Genomic DNA, 18,712 nt, shown 5'->3' with positions numbered 1-18,712 from the left:
GAGGCTGGGTCAGATTATCAGAGTGGTCCTTAGAAGTAAAAAAGTATACCCAGAGCCCTAGGGAAGATGGGGGATCCAGGGAACAACCATTTAGGAATCAAGGAGATAAGGTTTGCAGTCTTCATCATGAGCAAGGAGATGGAGGGAAACATTTACAAAAACATGCAGCAGACCAGATTTGAGCTGCATGCTGTAGTTTCCTGATCTCTGTTTTAAACTAAAAGAGGAGAGACTGAGAACCAAATAGGAAATACATAAATACCTGCCACCCTCGGGATCAGAGCCTGGCAAGGACCTATACTGGTGGCCTTCTGACAGGGACAGGGATAAGGAGGATATTGTCATTAAGTCCCCACAGCCAATGGTGAACCACACTCACTGTCCCAGCCGCCCTGGGACGGTAGGTATTTTTGTCCCCTTTGTACACAGAAGGAAGCTGAGTTTGAGCTGCCAGGTAACTTGCCTGAAGTTACCTTAGTCATTTAAGCTAAGATGTGGAGTTGAAGCACAGGTGCCTGACCTTATCACCTGAGCTGCCACAGAGGAAATGGTGATGAGAAATCCCTCACAGGTGCTGTTCATGCCGCAAACCTTGGCCTCAAAACCAAGAGTGTACATCTCAAATTCTTGTAGTTTGTGCATAGAAGTCACCTCCCTTCCTCCTGGGGAATTCCATTAATGAACTTGAATTATACAAAAGGTTATAAGGCATGGAGAGAGGGACTGGAGGAGATAATTGATAGGAAAGAAAAGCAACATAAAACTCCTAGGGCCAGGTGTTGGCCGTGGGCAGGGGCAGTAAGGAAGAAACTGGGTAAGGAGGGTATGTCCTTTAAAAGTGGTGGGTGGACGTCTTGCCCCAAGGTTGGCGATGACTGTCCATCTAGAACTGGATAATGAGATAATTTTTGGAGTGTTTCTCACACCCACTCATGTTAAGTCATACAGCCAAAAGGATTGGAGGGGAATCCTGTTTTTAGAATCTGGAGTCTTTTCCACAACGGATTCTGAATACTGGAGTAATACAGACATGGAGGACGGCTTGCATATAGTAGATACTGAAGCCTCCCATGGGGATTCAGCTCCTTGAAGGCAGGGACACAGTTCTAGTCACTCTGGTTATTGCCAGAGCCTGGCCTGTTATGTGGCACAAAGTAGGAATTTGAATGGTTGCTGATTGAATGAATAACAACTTCTACCTCCAGAATGTGAAGGACAGTCAGGATTCTGGTGGGGTCTTTTAATCAATTAGCAAGTATTTATTGAAACTTTTTTTTGGAGTCCCAGCTCTAAGATGACTTCCATTAAGGAAGGCTCCAGGGCTCCACCTGTGTGACCATAAATGTGAATTTGTTCATTTTGGTTGGGAGGAAAGGATCTAAGAATGGGCAGAATAGAGTACCAGCTAGATTCATGTCGTTAAGAGTCACTTCAGTGGTTTGGAAGTAGAAAGGCAGACAGGAAAGAGAGTTGCTTTAAATCTGATCCCATCAGTGTAGTCAGTAAGAGTTGTACCCTGACTGAGTACAGGAGAGCCAGAGCTGGAGCCGCTCGCTGCATGTGACCTTCTGCTCCTTCAATCACTGGATTGTCAAGGTACAAAGCTAGGGGCTCATTTTTTTCTGGTGACAAGGTAATCAGGATTTTCCTTTTCTGGCAGTTTCTCAGAAGCCTGAACACATGCTTTCCTTCTGCCCTTGACCATAGCTACTCAGCCCCTTCCTACTTCTTCTGCCCAGGGATGTCAGCAGTCCCCGTTTTGACATTGGAGAGTGCTGTTCTGACCCTTTGTTTCAATAACAAAGAACACTCAGTAGGGCCTTATCTGGGAGTTTAGGGCTAAGCAGGAACACTGTAGGGCCTTGTTGTGTTGGGCTGGTGTTAGAGACATTTGCTTATGCCTGCCATGGTGCCACCTTGAGGACAAACAAAGCACAGGGCTCGCAGTAAAATGTTTGGCCTTTACCTAGTTGGGTCCAGAAACATTGTTTTAGTTCTCCAAGGAGTGGGTGAATTGATTGATCCTTGCAGACCTACCAGATCACCCTGGGCCAGCAGCTGTAACTTGGACATGCTAGAGTGCTCTTCAGGCCTTTTCTGGATTCCCACCCTGCTCTTGGCATTTGTTATCAGATGTCTACTATGACCCCAGCCAGTTTTCATACTGTGTTACAACTCCTTCCTGCATTCACAGATTATATTTGCAATATTAGGGCAGATACTTCCCCAAACAGCTCAGGGAATACACTCATCTATCAGCAAGTTGTTCCCCAAGTGATGCCATTATAGTTTGGGTTACTTTAGGAAGCTTTGCTGATATAGCCAGTAGTGGCATTCCCCAAGTTTAGTGCAAAACTTGGAGACACATTTCCCTTTGGGCATTTGCTGCCTTTCTGCAGAGGACAGCATCCAGTATTTCCTTTGGCCAACTGTCAGCTCTTGAAAGGATGGACGGGACTTGAAACTGGAGCACGGTCCAGATGGTGTCTAGGGGTGTCTGATGGAAACAGATTTAACCGTTGAAGGAAGTGACATGTTTATTCTGTGTTTAGGCTGGGATCATAGAGGAGATGTTAGAGGACACTTTTGAAAGCATGGATGATCAGGAAGAAATGGAGGAAGAAGCAGAAATGGAAATTGACAAAATTCTGTTTGAAATTACAGCAGGTATGACCATGAGACTTACCCTTTCTCTTCTTTTATGGCCATTCTTCCTGCTTGCTTTTTCTTTAGGCTGTAACTTCCTTCTCCTTTTTTTTTTTTTTTTAAGACTATATAAGTTATTTCTTGAAAATTAAGTACTATATCTATAACCATCTTTTAAATAACACAAAAATAAAGAATTTTCAAACTTTCTAGAGTTTCCAAAATGGTAAGGTGCAATATTATTCTCATATATTACTGTTGGGAATTTAAATTGGTATAAATTTTATTTTTTATTTTTATTTTTTTATTTTAGCATATTATGGGGGTACAAGTGTTAAGGTTACATATATTGCCCATGCCCCCCTCCCCCCTTGAGTAAGAGCTTCAAGTGTGTCCATCCCCCAAACGTTGCACATCTTACTCATTTGGTTGTATATACCCATCCCTCCCCTTCTCCCCCCCTCGCACCCTCCCGACACCCGATAAATGTTACTCCTATATGTCCACTTAAGTGTTGATCTGTTATAAATTGGTATAAATTTTCTTGAAATCAATTTGGCAGTAACTGCTAAAAGCCCTTGACCTAACAGATTGACTTCTGGGAGTTTACTCTAGTAGTGGTATTTATAATATTGAAAAGTTTGAAATAACCTAAATGCCTGATATATTGGTCGAATCAGTTATAGCTATTATAATGGAATACTATACAGCTGTGATAGACGATATTGAAATACATTCATTAACATGGAAAGATGTTTACAATATATTATATGAAAAAAGCCTTATACTTTTGTATATAAAATGTCTATAGAAGAAGTCTGGAAGGAGAATATATAAAATTATCTCTGAGTGATGGTTAAGCAGTTTTTAAACTTTATTTTTACTTCTGAATTTTCTGAGTTTTATGTTTAATGAAAAAAATTGGTGGATTTAATTTTTATTTGTTCATTTGGTTTAAGTTGTTGGGAGAAAGTAGACAGTTATTCCAAGAAAACACTTTGTGGAGATTTAGAAACAATTTGGTTTTTATTCAGGGAGAAGATTTTGAGTTAAGTTTTAGTAGTGTTTAGGAATTTAGATTAGGTGCTTTAGAACCAAGATTCTTAAAATCGAAACTCCTTACAATTATTGACTTTGGTATCATTCCAAGTTGCTGTTTGTACATTTGCCCTTGAGCAAAATCCTTCCCAAACAGCCTGTTTTACTGCCCCTTCTATGTATTTGTCAGATTGGTCCAGGAATGAAAGGCAGGGAAGAGTGAGGGACTACTTCCTTAAGCCAATGTGGTGTTAGTGGTGTTAATTGCTCTTTCTTTTCAGGGGCGTTGGGCAAGGCACCCAGTAAAGTGACTGACGCCCTTCCAGAAACTGAACCTGAAGGAGCGATGGCTGCCTCAGAGGATGAGGAGGAAGAAGAGGCTCTGGAGGCCATGCAGTCCCGGCTGGCCACACTCCGCAGCTAGGGCTTGCCCAGCTGGGCCCTCAGGCTCTCCTTATGGCTCACTTGCTAGGTGTGCACACACTCCTCTGAAGAACCACCATCTTAAGTATCTCTTGCACTGCACCTCTGTGGTGAGCCATTGCATTTTTGAGAAGGTTCTCTGCTAATATCTCTTCACTCTGCAGAGGTTTTGGGATCTCAAAGGAATTCTTCTTAGGAAGGTGGTGTAATTAAATGCATCATTTTCAGGAGCATAAAGAGAAGTATCTTATTGGGGGGAGGGCAAAGAAATTCATCTTCTCATGAAGCACTTCTGAAAAGAAGTGATTGCCTGAATGTTGAGGACTTTGCATTTTGTCTGTACAACACTACATAAATGGATTTTAATAAATTTCTGCTTTAACGCTTGGCCCTATTGTAGATTGTCATGTGCAACGAACTTTCAAGGTATTGCTTCTCCAGATTGTTTCACATATTGGCCTTGGAAAGAAAGGAGGGGCTATAGCAAGAGTTTGGGACTTGGAGGCTAAGGAGAAGTCACTTCTGCCCTGAGTGTGCTGCTCCCCAGCCTTCATATTCATGGTGTGGGAGCCACCTTCTGCATTTTGTCATCTATTTAACCAAAGGGATGCTTGGGAGTTGTGCTGCTTGTCCCATTGGCTGGATGGCTATATTATGTCCTGGGATATATTTGTGGCTGTGTTTGCAGGTTTTGTCCCTTCCTTCCCTTTGCAAGTTACACCAAGATCGGATATCTGCAGGATTGGTCATCTTTCACCCTCTCATTCCCTGTCCCTGCTTTGGGCTGGTTATCTTGTGCATGGGACTTCGGTCTATGCATCCACGAGCACTTTCTCAAAGCCAGGAGCTGACTGTGAGGGGCAAGTTGTCATCATGTCTTCACCATGCATCATAACCAACTCTCATGTATCAGGGACATTCTTAAGATACATTTATAAATAATTTCAGCAGTAGCACTTTATATTTGTATGTGTTTGACAGTTTATAAAGCTCTTTGACATATGTGATCTCATTCAGTCTTCACTAATAAGGGAAGCATCTCAACTTGGTAAGTGGTTAAGCTGAGGTTCAAACCCAGATCCTTCTGGTCCAAGTCCTGTGTGCACTAACTTAGCCAGGGAGGAAAAAAACCCAACCACTCACAGGTTGGTTTTTGTTTATTCTGTAGCAAAATCCTGAAACAATGGGGTCCTTCTAGTCTCATCATAGAAAATGACAATCTTGAATCCAGAGGACCCTCTTATTACTCTGATGTCATCTTCAGGGAATAGTTTTGTTTTTTTAAAACAATTTTTTAGATCAGTTGTAGGTTTGTAGCAAAATTGAACAGAAAATACTGGGATTTCCCATACACTGCCTGCCCCTACACATGCATAGCCTCTACCACTATCAACATCCCACATCAGAGTGGCATATTTGTTACAATCTACATTGACACATCATTTATCTTCCAAAGTACACCATTTATATTAGAATTCACTCTTGGTGTTGTACATTCTTTGAGTCTGACAAATGCATAATGTTACATATCCAACATCATGGTATAATGCAGAATAGTTTCACAGCCCTAAAACTCTTTTGTGTTCTACCTGGTCACCCCATGCTCTCCTAATTCCCTTGTAACCACTGGTCTTTTATTTTTACTGTCTCCAAAGTTTTTGCCTCTTCTAGAATGTTAATAGTTTTGCCTCTTCTAGAATGTTATATTAATAGTTTAAATCATACAGTATATTGCCTTTTCAGACTGGCTGCTTTCACTTAGTAATATGCATGCACAAGTTTTCTCCATGTCTTTTCATGGCTTGAAGGCTCATTTATTTTTAGTGTTGAATAACATTAGGTTGGTATAAAAGTAATTGCAGTTGTAGCGTTGTTGAAATTTGCTGTTTGATATTGGAATTCATTCTTGTTTTTTTGTTTGGTTTTTTTTTTGAGACAGAGTCTCACTTTGTTGCCCAGGCTAGAGTGAGTGCCATGGTGTTAGCCTAGCTCACAGCAACCTCAAACTCCTGGGCTTGAGTGATCCTCCTGCCTCAGCCTCCCAAGTAGCTGGGACTACAGGCATGCGCCACCATTAAATTACCACCCAAAATTATATATATATAATTTTTTATATATATATATATTAGTTGGCCAATTAATTTCTTTCTATTTATAGTAGAGACGGGGTCTCGCTCTTGCTCAGGTTGGTTTCGAACTCCTGACCTCGAGCAATCCGCCCGCCTCAGCCTCCCAGAGTGCTAGGATTACAGGCGTGAGCCAACCACACCCGGCTGGAATTCATTCTTAAATGTGGTTATGTTATACATCATTTTAATGCACATTTCTCGCTTTATTTTTTTGCTAATGACTTATTACTTGCTGTTTACATTTATTTTAGACCATGGAAATGATGTTAGACAAAAAGAAAATTTAAGGGTGATTTTATTTCAGTTCAAAATGGGCCCAGGAACTGCTAAGGAACAGTACAGTGGTGGTTCAAGGACTTTTGCAAAGGAGATGAGAGCCTTGAAGATGAGGAGTGCAGTGGCCAGGCATTAAAAGCAGGCAATGACCAGTTGAGAGCAGTCGTTGAAAAGCTGATCCCTTTACAACTACACGAAAAGTTGCCAAAGAACTTAACACTGATGGTCATTTGGCATTTGAAGCAAATAGGAAAAGTAAAAAAAGCTCAATATGTGAGTGCCTCATGAGCTGACTGGAAATCAAAAAATTCACTGTTTTTGAAGTGTCGTCTTCTTCTACGCAACAATGAACCATTTCTTGATCACATTGTGACATACAGGAAAAAGTGGATTTTATACAACTGGCAACAACCATCTCAGTGGTTGGACCAAGAAGCTCCAAAGTACTTCCCCAAGCCAAACGTGCACCAAAAGAAGGTCATGGTTACTGTTTGGTGGTCTGCTGCCAGTCTGATCCACTCCAGCTTTCTGAATCCTGGCAAAACCCTTACATCTAAGAAGTATGCTCAGCAAATCAATGAGATGCACTGAAAAGTGCAACACTTGCAGCTGGCAGTGGTCAACAGAAAGGGCCCACCACTTCTCCATGACAGTCCCCAGTGGCACATGGCACAACCAACGCTTCAAAAGTTGAACAAATTGGGCTACCAACTTTTTGCCTCTTCCGCCATATTCACCTGACCTCTTGCCAACCACCACTTCTTCAAGCATCTCAACTTTTTGTGGAGAAAACACTTCCACAACCAGCAGGATGCAGAAAATGCTTTCCAAGAGTTTGTGGAATCCCAAAGCATGAATTTTTATTGCTACAGGAATAAACAAACATTTCTCATTGGCAAAAATGTGTTGATTGTAATGGTTCCTATGTTGACTAATAAAGACGTGTTTGAGCCTAGTTGATGATTTAAAATTCATGGTACAAAATGGCAATTACTTTTATAACCAACCTAATATTCCATTGTCTAGAGGTACCATAGTTTATTCATTCACCTACTGAAAGACATCTTGGTTGGTTCCAAGTTTATTATGAATAGAATATGCTGTTAACCACTTCGGTACAAGCGTCAACTATAGTCAACAGCCACAGATGAATGCACGCAGCTGAGCGTCAACCTTAGCCGACAGCCGTGATATGAAGGTGCACAGCCAAGCGTCGACTTAAGCCAATAGCCATGGTATGACTTTTCTATTTTTCATTTATCAAAATAAAATTGTGAACATTTAAAAACATAATGAAAACATATATGTATATGTTACCTATTCTGATTTACATTACAAGTATAGCTGCCTGTAAAGTAAAACAAGCTTTCAGTGCTTTAAAGCTTTCTTCATCACACAAGAGCAAAATGGATTCGTCGTCAATGCACAGCACAAACTATTGTGCGGACTATGAGTGCCAGCTGTGGGCAAGGTTTCCTGGCCGGTGAGCGCCATACCGAAGTGGTTAAACATCTGTGTTCACATTTTTGTGTGGACATTAAGTTTTTAATTCATCTGTGTAAATACCAAGGAGCTTTACTGCTGGTATGGTGAGCATATGTCTAGCTTTCTAAGAGACTGACAAAGCGGCTTGTACTATTTGTATTCGCACCAGCAATGACTGAGAATTTCCTATTCCTTCACTTTCTTGCCAGCATTTAGTGTTGTCAATGGCCTGGATTTTTGCTATTCTAATAGATTTTTAGTGGTATTTCATTGTTTTAATTTGCAATCCCCTAATAACATGATTTTGAATCCCCTAATAACATGATTTTGAATATCTTTTCATATGCTTAGCATCTGTATATCTTCTTGGTGAGATGTCTGTTAAGGTCTTTTGCCCCATTTTTAATCAGGTTTTCTGATTATAACAGTCCTCTAACAGATATGTCTTCTGCAAATATTTTACTCCAGTCTATGGTTTGTCCTCTCATTCTCTTGACAATGTCTTTTGCAGAACAGGTTTTACTTTTATTGAAATACAGCTTATCAAATTTTTCACGGATTGTGCCTTTGGTGTACCATCACCAAACTCAAGGTCCTAGATTTTTCTCCTGTGTTATCTTCTAATAGTAATAATTTTATGTTTTACATTTAGGTCTGTGATCTATTTTGAGTTATTTTTTATGAACAGTATTAAGGTCTGTGTCTAGGTTCATTTTTTTTGCATGTGGATGTCCAATTATCTGGCACCATTTGTTGATAGACTATCTTTTCTTCATTATATTGCATTTGCTCCCTTGTCAAAGATCAGTTGAGTTGTATTTGTGTGGGTCTGTTACTGAGCTGTCTGTTCTTTTCCAGTGATTCATCTGTCTATTCTTTCAACATTACCACACTGTCTTGATTACTGTAGCTTTGTAGTGTAGCCTGAAGTTGGGTATTGTCAGTCCTCTGACTTTGTTCTTTTCTGTTAGTATTGTGCTGGCTATTCTAGATCTTTTGCCTCTTCATCTAAACATAGGGTTGCTTTTGTTTTAATTTTTAAAGAAGTCATATTTTTTCCATTGTTGCTTTCAGGCTAAGGAAACACACTGTTGGCTCGTTATCATGTCATGTGTTCTTCTTCCCCTCATATATACCCTGTGGGGCATCAGACAAAGTGAGTCAGATCTGTCTTAGTCCTAAAAGTCTATGACCTAGAAGGCAAATAATGGTTGTACAGATCTGCAATAAAAGTCTTCCTCTATCTTCAGATACTCAGCTTGGTTGAGCAATAACAGCAACAGCTCCTACAGACAAGATCTAATTGGTGCTCTAATAAAACCATTCATTCAATTCCACAGGCACTTAATATCATTCCACACCACCACCCTATCTGTTCTGTTTCCAAACAGCTTACTCTTTTAAAAAAATTACTTTCCAGCTTGAGGTAGTCCCCAGCAGTTCACTCTAGGCAGGTTGTAACCTGACCTTAGCTGCCCCTCCCAACTCTCCATTTCTTCTATTAAAGATGTCTTCCTAAGCAATAAGCAGTTGTACAGCTCACGTGGCCTTAGGCACCCCTGTCTTGTATTTCCCCAGGTGTTTATCTTAGAGCTCCTAGAGAGAAGAAGTTATGACTCATTTGTCCCCAAATAGTACTAGTCATACCTGCTCTGGTCTTGTCCCCAACCCCACAACTGTGGTTATGGGGACAACTGAAAAATCATACAGATTCAAAGCACTGAATAACTGTAAACATTTTTCTTGTCCTATCCTAGTGACAGGTGCTCTTCAAATGCTAATTTGTATTATCATAAGAAAAAGATCTGACAGTGACATGAACTTTGAAAATGTATGGTTAAACTAAACATAAAAAAGGTTTCTTTACAACTTTTCAGAGACTTTCATATACTTATGCCTAATTTGTTTAACCAAGATCGTTTTCTTTTGAGACCTCAGAATTATTTAATAACATCCCCAATCACTGAACCCTTTCAGAAATGCAGGTCTAAGCCACTTTTGTTAGGCGTTCTCTTTGGCCAGGTGCAGTGGCTCACACCTGTAATCATAATGCTTTGGGAAGCTGAGATGGGAGGATTGCTTGAGCCCAGGAGTTCATGAGAAGCCTAGACAACATAGCAAGACCCTGTCCCTATAAAAAACGTTTTAATTAGTTGGGCAGGGTGGTATACACATGTAGTCCTAGCTACTTGGGAGGCAAAGGCAGGATTGCTTGAGCCCAGGAGTTCCCCACCCCCTCCCCAGCTTGACAGCCCACATTCTTGGCATGGGACTTTGGTCCCTGGTTCCAGAGGGAACAAAGCTGAAGGTCACAAATCAGCATGTTTGTCTGTCCTAATGTGTCTGTGGGGACTAACATAAGGTACTAGTCTCTGGTTTGCCTAACTCAGAACCTACCTGGCAGAAAAGCAGCAGGCATTGCTCAAAAAGACTGTAAAGCAATCAAACAATTGTGTATCTGCCTGAGGCAAAAGATTATCATTGAAACATACAATGGACTGCCTAAAACCTGGGAAGAAAAGCTGGGGCAGTAAAGGACACTGACCTTTATAAAGGAAACTAGGAAAACACTACAAACAAAATGAGAATATCAATTTAAGAGAAATTATAAAATGGAACCACATAAAAACTGTAGAGTGGAAATGTATAATAACCAAAAGAAAAATACTCTATAGGGGTTCAACAGCAGGTCTGAGTGGGCAGAAGAAAGAATTGGCAAATCTAAAAATAGGATATTTTAAAAAATTCAGCTTAAGGAACAGAAAGAAAAAGGAATGAAAACAAATTGATACAATGCTGGGCAGGGTGGCTCATAACTGTAATCCTAACAACTCAGGAGGCTGAGGCAAGAGGATCCCTTGAGACAAGGAGTTTGAGACCAGGCCTGGGCAATACAGCAAGACCCCCATCTCTTTAAAAAAAAATTTAAAAAGAAAGAAAATTAGCTGGTTATGGTGACACGTGCCTATAGTTTCAGCTACTCAGGAGGATCACTTGAGCCCAGGAGTTTGAGGCTGTTGTAAGCTCTGACTGTACTACTACACTCCAGCCTGGGTGACAGAATGAGACCTCATCTCAAAAAACTAAAACAGGCCAGCTGTGGCGTATACCTGTAATCCTAGCACTTTGGGAGGCTGAGGCAGGAGGATCCTTTGAGGCCAGAAGTTCAAGACCAGCCTGGGCAACATAGTCTCCATCTCTACAAAAATATTTTATATCTCTTTCCTTTTCCTTTCCCTTCCTTTTTTTTTTTTTTTTTTTTTTTTTTTTTGAGACAGAGTCTCACTCTGTTGCCTGGGTAGAGTGCCATGGCATCAGCTAGCTCACAGCAACCTCAAACTCCTGGGCTCAAGTGATCCTCCTGCCTCAGCCTCCCAAGTAGCTGGGACTACAGGCATGTACCACCATGCCTGGCTAATTTTTTCTATATATTTTTAGTTGGCTAATTAATTTAGTTTTATTTTTAGTAGAGACGGGGTCTCACTCTTGCTCAGGCTGGTTTCAAACTCTGGACCTTGAGCGATCCGCCGGCCTCGGCCTCCCAGAGAGCTAGGATTATAGGCGTGAGCCACTGCGCCCGGCCAAAATATTTTAAATATTATAAATAAAAAAAAAAAGTCAATACAGCCTAAAGAACTTGTGGGATACCATCAACATATATATTATGGCAGTCCCAGAAGGAGAAGAGAGAAAAGGACAGAAACAGTATTTGAAGAAACAATGGCTGAAAACCTCCCAAATCTGTAACATGAATTTATACATCCAAGAAGATCAATGAATTCCAAACAGGATAAACTCAAAGGGATCCACACTGAGACAACATGACAGTCGAAGAAACAAAGACTCTTCAAAGCAGCAAAAGAGAAGTGACTCATCATGTACAAGAGATCTTCAATAAGATGAGCACATAATTTTTTATCAGAAACCACAGAGGCCAGAGGCAGTAAGCACATTTAAGGTACCGAAAGAAAAGACTGTCAATGAAGAATTCTATATCCAGAAAAATTATCCTTCAAGAATGAAAAATTAGGACATTCCCTGAAAAACAAAAACCAAGGGAGTTTGTTACTAGTACACCTGACCTACAATAAATGAAACAGTGAGCCCTTAAGGCTAAAATGAAACAATACTAGACAGTAACTTAACCATACCAAAAAAAAAAAAATTAAAAAACACCAATAAAGGTAATTGTAAGTAAATGTAAAAGCTAGTATTATTATACTTTTGGTTTATAACTCATCATTTTTCCTATATGATTCAAAGGCAAATACATAAAAAATTATAAATCTATGTTAATGGGCACAAAGTATAGAGACATTATCTGTGACAACAGCATCAATAAGGAAGGATGGAGATGTATACAGCAGAGTTTTTGTATACTACTAAAACAAAGTTTGTAAACTTTATGATGTTAATTGTAATCCCTAAGGTAACCATTAAGAAAATAGCTAAAAAATACTCAAAAAAGTAAAGAGAAATAAAATTGGAAAATGACAAAATTTCAACTAAGTATGAAAAAGAGGCAGTGATGGAGGAAGAGAGTTAAAGAATATAACAGAGAACAAATGGCTAACCAACAGAAGTTATCTCACTACTCTAAATATAAATACATTAAACTCTCCAGTTAAAAGGCAGGTTGGGAGAATAGATAAAAAAACATGATCAAGCTGTATGCTGAGTCAATTTAGATCCAATGGAGAAAAAAAACGGTTAAAAGGATGGAAAAAGATTCCATGAAAATAGTAACCAAAAGACAGCTGGAGTATCTATAGCAGGTGTCCTAAAACTACGGCCCTCGGGCTACATGCAGGTGTTTTTGCCCGTTTGTTTTTTTACTTCAAAATAAGATAGCTGCAGTGTGCACAGGAATTTATTCATAGTTTGTTTTAAACTATAGTCTGGCCTCCAACAGTCTGAGGGACAGTGAACTGGCCCCCTGTTTAAAAAGTTTGAGGACCTCTGATCTATAGTATTATCAGACAATAGATTTCAGTTAAAAAGATTATAAGAGACAAAGATATTATATGGTGACAAAAGGGTCAGTCTATCAAGAAAATATAGTAATGATAAACATATATCCATCTAACAACAGAACTCCAAAAGAGATGAGGCAAAGACTGCCAAAACTGAAGAGAAAAGAGTTCTACAATAACAGCTGGAGACTTCAGTACTTACAATAATGAAGATAACCACCAAGCAAAAAAAATCAATAAATAGAAGACTTGAAAAACACTATATATCAATTAGACCTAACATACAGAATGATCCACTCACCAGCAGCAAAATGCACATTGTTCTCAAATGCAAATGGCTACAAAACAAGTTTGAAGAAACTTAAAAAGACTGAAATCATACAAAATGTCTTTTCCAAACACAATGAAATGAAATTAGAAGTAACAGAGGAAAACTGAAAAACTAGCAAATATGTGGAAATTAAACAATCATAAAGCAATCAAAGGGTCAAGGAAGAAATCAAAGAGACAAATGAAAATTGAAACACAACATGCCAATGCACAGGGGATGCAGCAAAACTGTGCTCTGAGAGATATTTATGGCTGTAAATACCTATATTAGAAGAAAAATTTCAAATCAGTAACTGTCTTAAAAATACTTTAGACTGGAGAATTCATAAACAGAAATTTATTGCTCACAGTACTTGGGGCCAGGAAGTCCAAGGTCAAGGTGTCAACAGATTTGGTGTCTGGTGAAGGCTTTGTTCTCTGCTTCATGGATGGTACTTCCTCTGTCCTCACATTTCTGAAGAGGCAAGGGAACTTGCTCCAGCCTCTATTATAAGGGCACTGATCCCAGTCATGATAGTGAATCCCTCATGACTTAATCATTTCCCAAAGCCCCCCCCCCACACCTCTTAATATTATCATGGTGGGTATTAGATTCCAATATATGAATTTGGGGGGGATACCAACTTTCGGACCACAGCAATAACCTAACTGTATACCTTAAGGAATTACAAAAAGAGCAAACTAACCCCAAAGCTAGCAGAAGAATAATTCAGAGATAAATTAAACTGGAAACAGAAAAATAATGCAGAAAATCAAAAAAATCAAAAGATGGTTCTATGAAAAGATCAACAAAATTAAACTTTGCGCGAGAGAGACAAATGGGTGGGGTACGGGTGCACAAGTTATTAAAATGAAAGAAGGGACATTACTGCCAACTTTAAAATAAAGATTATGGGAATTTTATGAACAACTGTTTCTCAACATGTTAGACAACCTTAATGATATGGACAAATTCCTAGAAACACAAACTACCAAAATTGACCAAAATTTAGTAAGGGGGCTTAATCAGTAATCAAAAACCAGGCATAGTACCTCACACCTATAAGCTCAGCACTCTGGGAAGCAGAGGTGGGGGTACTGCTTGAGCCTAGGAGTGCAAGACCAACCTGGGCAAGATGGCAAGACCCTATCTCTACAAGAAGTAGAAAAATTAGCCTGGTGTGATGGTGTTTGCCTGTAGTCTAACTACTTGAGAAGCTGAGGTGAGAGGATCAGCTGAGCCCAGAAGATCAAGGTTGCAAGCAGCTATGACTGGACCACTACACTCCAGCCTATGTGACAGAGCAAGACCCTGTCCATTTGATAGAGATGGATAAACAACCTCAAAAAAAAAAAAAAAAAACTACCAACAAGGACCATGTGGTTTTGCTGGTGAATTCTATAAAACTTTATATAAATTCTCCCCCCAAAAATTGGAGAACACTTCCTAACTCATTCAACAAGGCCAGCAATACCCTGATACCAAAGTCAGGTAAAGATACTATAAGAAAACTACAAATTCCCCTTATGGTTATAGATATAAAAATACTAGAAACCCAGATCTAGCAGCATCTTAAACTAGTATATCCATGACCAAGTGAGATTTATCCCAGTAATGCAAGGGTGGTTCAGCCTATGAGAATCATTCAATTTAATACACCACATTAATAGAATGAAGGAAAACCCTCAAGATAGAATGAGGGAAAACCCTCAAGATGTCTATTGTTCCAGAAAAAACAATGGACAAAATCCGACACCTTTCAGGATAAAAAAATCACTAAAACTAGGGGAAAAACGGAACTTCAACATGATAAAGGCCACAGATGAAAAATGCACAGCTAAATCACTCTACAGTGAAAGACAGAAAGCTTTTCCCCAAAGATCAGGAATAAGATAAGGATGCCCACTTTAACTACTTTTATTCAACATGAAACTGGAAATTCTAGCCAGAGCAATTAGGCAAGAAAGGGAAAGGCATCCATATTAGAAAGGAAGAAGTAAAATCACTACATTTACAGGAGACATGATCTTATTAAATGTAAAATTGCAGGATATAAAATCAACACCAAAAATCAGTTACATCTATAAATATTAGCAGTGAACAATATAAAAAGGAAATTAGTAATTCCACTTATAATAGCATCAAAATGAATAAAGTACTCAGGAATAAATCTAACTGAGGAGATGCAAACTCATACACTGAACACTACATAACACTGCTGAAAGAAATTAAAGATGACACAGATACATGGAAAAATATCCCATATTCACAGATTGCAAGACTTAATATTGTTAAGATGACATATCACCCCAAGCCACATACAGGTTCAATGCAATCTCAATCAAAACCCAGATGGCATTTTTGCAGAAATAGAAAACTCCATCCCAAAATTCATATGGAATTTCAAGGGAACCTATTTAAAATAATCACGAAGAAAAAGAACAAAGTTGGAGAACTCATAGTTCTTGATTTCAAAAGTTACAGAAATCAAAACAGCATACTACTGGCATAGGATAAATACATAGACCAATGGAATAGCTTGAGAGCCTAGTAATAAGCTTTCACATTTATGGTGAATTGATTTTTGACTAGAGTGCCAAGACCATTCAATGGAGAAAGAGCAGTTTCTTTCACAAATGGTGCCAGGAAAACTGAATATCCACATTCAAAAGAATGAAGCTGATCCCTTACTTACCTTATACCCACATAAAAAAAAATAACTCGAAATGGATCAAAGACCTAATTTCAGAGCCAAAACTGTAAAACTCCTAGAAAAAAACAAGAGCAAATCTTATGACCTTGGATTTGGCAATAAATTCTTAACTTTAACACCAATCCTCTGACCACCTACTCAGCCTAAAGGTTAAAACCCAAGCTCTAGGCCTCATCTATACTACTTGATTTCAATTTAATTCCTTTTCTTATAGCTATAGCAGCCTAGGAGAATTCAGTGGGCTACAGAAAGCTGCTGCTTTATGAATTTTCTTCCTTTATAGAGATGAATATTTAGGTATTAATGTCCTAAAACTTACAATAATTTCATTCTCTTTTGTAAACTTACAAAGGGCCAGGAGACAAAGTGTTTCAATCTCTTACTTTTTTAGAACCATTTAACCAGTCACTATTTGGCTTTTTTTTATTGTTGTTAATTTCTGTTTCTAAATTTAATTAATTGGTGGTGTTTCTTTGTAAACTGGTGGCTGTGTTTCCACCTGGCTAGGGAGAAATCTCCATGTTAATTTTATAATTATCACTAAGAAATCACTGTACCATCTAATTTCTTTGCTTTTAAGAAGAGTTCCTAGAGTAATCTCTTATACCTGCATTTGATAAAAGGTGTGCTAAATCCACAACCAGAGGATAATGCCAATAAACTGAGCCAAAATATTATATGAATATTTTAATGCAAAATGCTTAACACTTAAAATTAGCAAAGCTTCATTTAAATTAAAATTCCATTTAACTAAAGATGGTTAACCCCAAGAATTGTACAGTAGTTGATTTCTGCTATATAATGCCAGTCCTATGCATTACAATAAGAACTGCATCATCAGCTGTCACTTCTTCCATTGCTCTTCTGGACCATAAAGGGTAAGGGAGGAGAGGGTACTAGGACACAAAGCAAAATACAACCCAAATAAACTGCGCAGTGATTGCTAATAGTTATAAATTCATTTTGACTAAGCTGTCCAAACAGCCAGGGAATAACTGCAGTTGCTGTTCCAGAGCTGACATGAGGTTTTTGTTTTTACAGCCTGGTAAAAGTTCTGCACTAGGTGAGAAGTCACAGTTTAAGGATGCATGTTCTGTAAATAGTTACTACATATACACATTTAGTGTCTGTAAACACTAGAAATATACATTAGACAGAGTACCCTCACAAGTCGGGTACAGTTTAAAAAAGAAGATGAGGTAACATGAAATCTCAAAGTCCACAGGAATCCTGCCTGAAGAGTTTAAACAGCTGCCAGTAATTCACTTCCAATGTGTAGGGATTAAGGTTTGCCAAAACCGGATTCACTGGCTTTCAGCATTGCAACTGCATCTTTAACTGCATGGTAGATAACATTCTTCACCTAAAACAATGGGAGAAAATATGGTCATTTTATCCTTGTATCTAAAATCTGTTATTAAGAATAAACTTTTCTACCAATTTTGTTACTGTCTCTCAGAATTTAAAACTCAATATTCAGTAGGAAATGTCAATACCAGAAAGGCCCCTGGGTTTCTTCAGACCACTATTTCATACACATTTTAAACCCACTCCTCCTCTGAAGAACTTGAAAAGCTCATTTTCACCTTTCTGTAGGCTCTGAGAACAAGGAGAGGCAAATTCCAAGGTACAGTTTTATTATTTTTCATAGTCTATATATACTTCTCCAATTTTCCAAACATGAAATTATGTTACATAACTGAAAGCCTTTTCAAAATACCACGGCCTCAGATCCCTTTCAATCCAGAGATTCAATTCTGCTCTACCTACAGATGACGAGAACACTGTAGCACTAAAGGTCAAGCACTATGTTCAAGACCCCTGACTGGCAGCTGGACCATGATCAGAAGTCAGATCTATTTACTTTCAGTACTAAAGCCTTTCTCTTTGGGGATCGTCCCTTACAGAGCCTAAATAATATCAAATCAAACCAAGGTGAGATTTCTTCTAGGTTTGTTCCTCCTTCCCTTAAGTAGATAGTAAAACTAGATAGAAAGCCAGTTCATCAACTCACTGTACTGAGTGCGATATGGCCAAGTTCACTTACTCTCTTTATAAGGTCAATAAAGGTCCATGAAGCCACAGCCAAAGAATGGTAAGAATCTACTATTTTTACCTGTAATTTATCTTCATGATTGGTGTGAGTCTGTGACAGATAACGGAATTCCTGAGTAAGCCAGAAGCAGTGTTTAACATGCTCTGGAGAAACAAAATCTTCAGCCACTTTGATACAGCTATATAAGTTATGAACCTGGAAAACACCAAACCATATCAGAAAAAAAAAAACCCTCAAAAGTTCACAGTATAAAGAGAATAAAGAAAAAGGAATGATTCTTGCCTGATGTGGAGCTCCTGCTGGGATAAACACCACATCCCCAAGAAACTGTACAATAGCCCAGCCTTGAACTCCATACTCTTGATGAAGACGCTTTCTTAGTGATCGGTCTAAATACCAGCTCTGATCATGAATAGGATCATGGTCTGCTGGGTTTTCTTGACCTTGCTCTTCTGATACCTAGAATACATTCAAAATATTATGCAACTGGCCGGGCGCTGTGGCTCACGCCTGTAATCCTAGCTCTTGGGAGGCCGAGGCGGGCAGATTGCTCAAGGTCAGGAGTTCAAAACCAGCCTGAGCAAGAGCGAGACCCCGTCTCTACTATAAATAGAAAGAAATCAATTGGCCAACTGATATATATATATATAAAAAATTAGCCGG

The 18,712-nt window shown here is 39.0% G+C and overlaps 2 protein-coding genes across 7 annotated transcripts in view; one reads left to right on the top strand and one right to left on the bottom strand.

Moving 5' to 3' along the window:
- Positions 1-4,497, top strand: part of RNF103 (ring finger protein 103) — a 94,973-nt gene extending 90,476 nt beyond the window's left edge. For both annotated transcript variants that reach the window (XM_012774332.3, XM_012774330.3), the window contains 2 exons: positions 2,553-2,667; positions 3,966-4,497. In XM_012774332.3, coding sequence (XP_012629786.1) covers positions 2,553-2,667; positions 3,966-4,108 — 258 coding nt within the window. In that variant the 3' untranslated portion in view covers positions 4,109-4,497. The remainder of the gene's footprint in view (positions 1-2,552; positions 2,668-3,965) is intronic.
- A 6,498-nt stretch (positions 4,498-10,995) lies between these two features.
- KDM3A (lysine demethylase 3A) overlaps positions 10,996-18,712 on the bottom strand; it is a 57,745-nt gene continuing 50,028 nt past the window's right edge. For 3 of the 5 annotated variants that reach the window (XM_076000955.1, XM_076000954.1, XM_076000953.1), the window contains exons 24-25: positions 18,332-18,508; positions 17,366-18,244 (exon numbers count right to left, since the gene is read on the bottom strand). In XM_076000955.1, coding sequence (XP_075857070.1) covers positions 17,999-18,244; positions 18,332-18,508 — 423 coding nt within the window. In that variant the 3' untranslated portion in view covers positions 17,366-17,998. The other 2 variants (XM_012774325.2, XM_012774326.2) reach the window with 1 other exon arrangement.

The sequence above is a fragment of the Microcebus murinus genome, chromosome 3 (genome assembly GCF_040939455.1).
Source record: "Microcebus murinus isolate Inina chromosome 3, M.murinus_Inina_mat1.0, whole genome shotgun sequence".
Classification (NCBI taxonomy): domain Eukaryota; kingdom Metazoa; phylum Chordata; class Mammalia; order Primates; family Cheirogaleidae; genus Microcebus; species Microcebus murinus.
The sequence above is the reverse complement of the archived record's forward strand: the minus strand, read 5'-3'. Positions and strand labels throughout refer to the sequence as shown.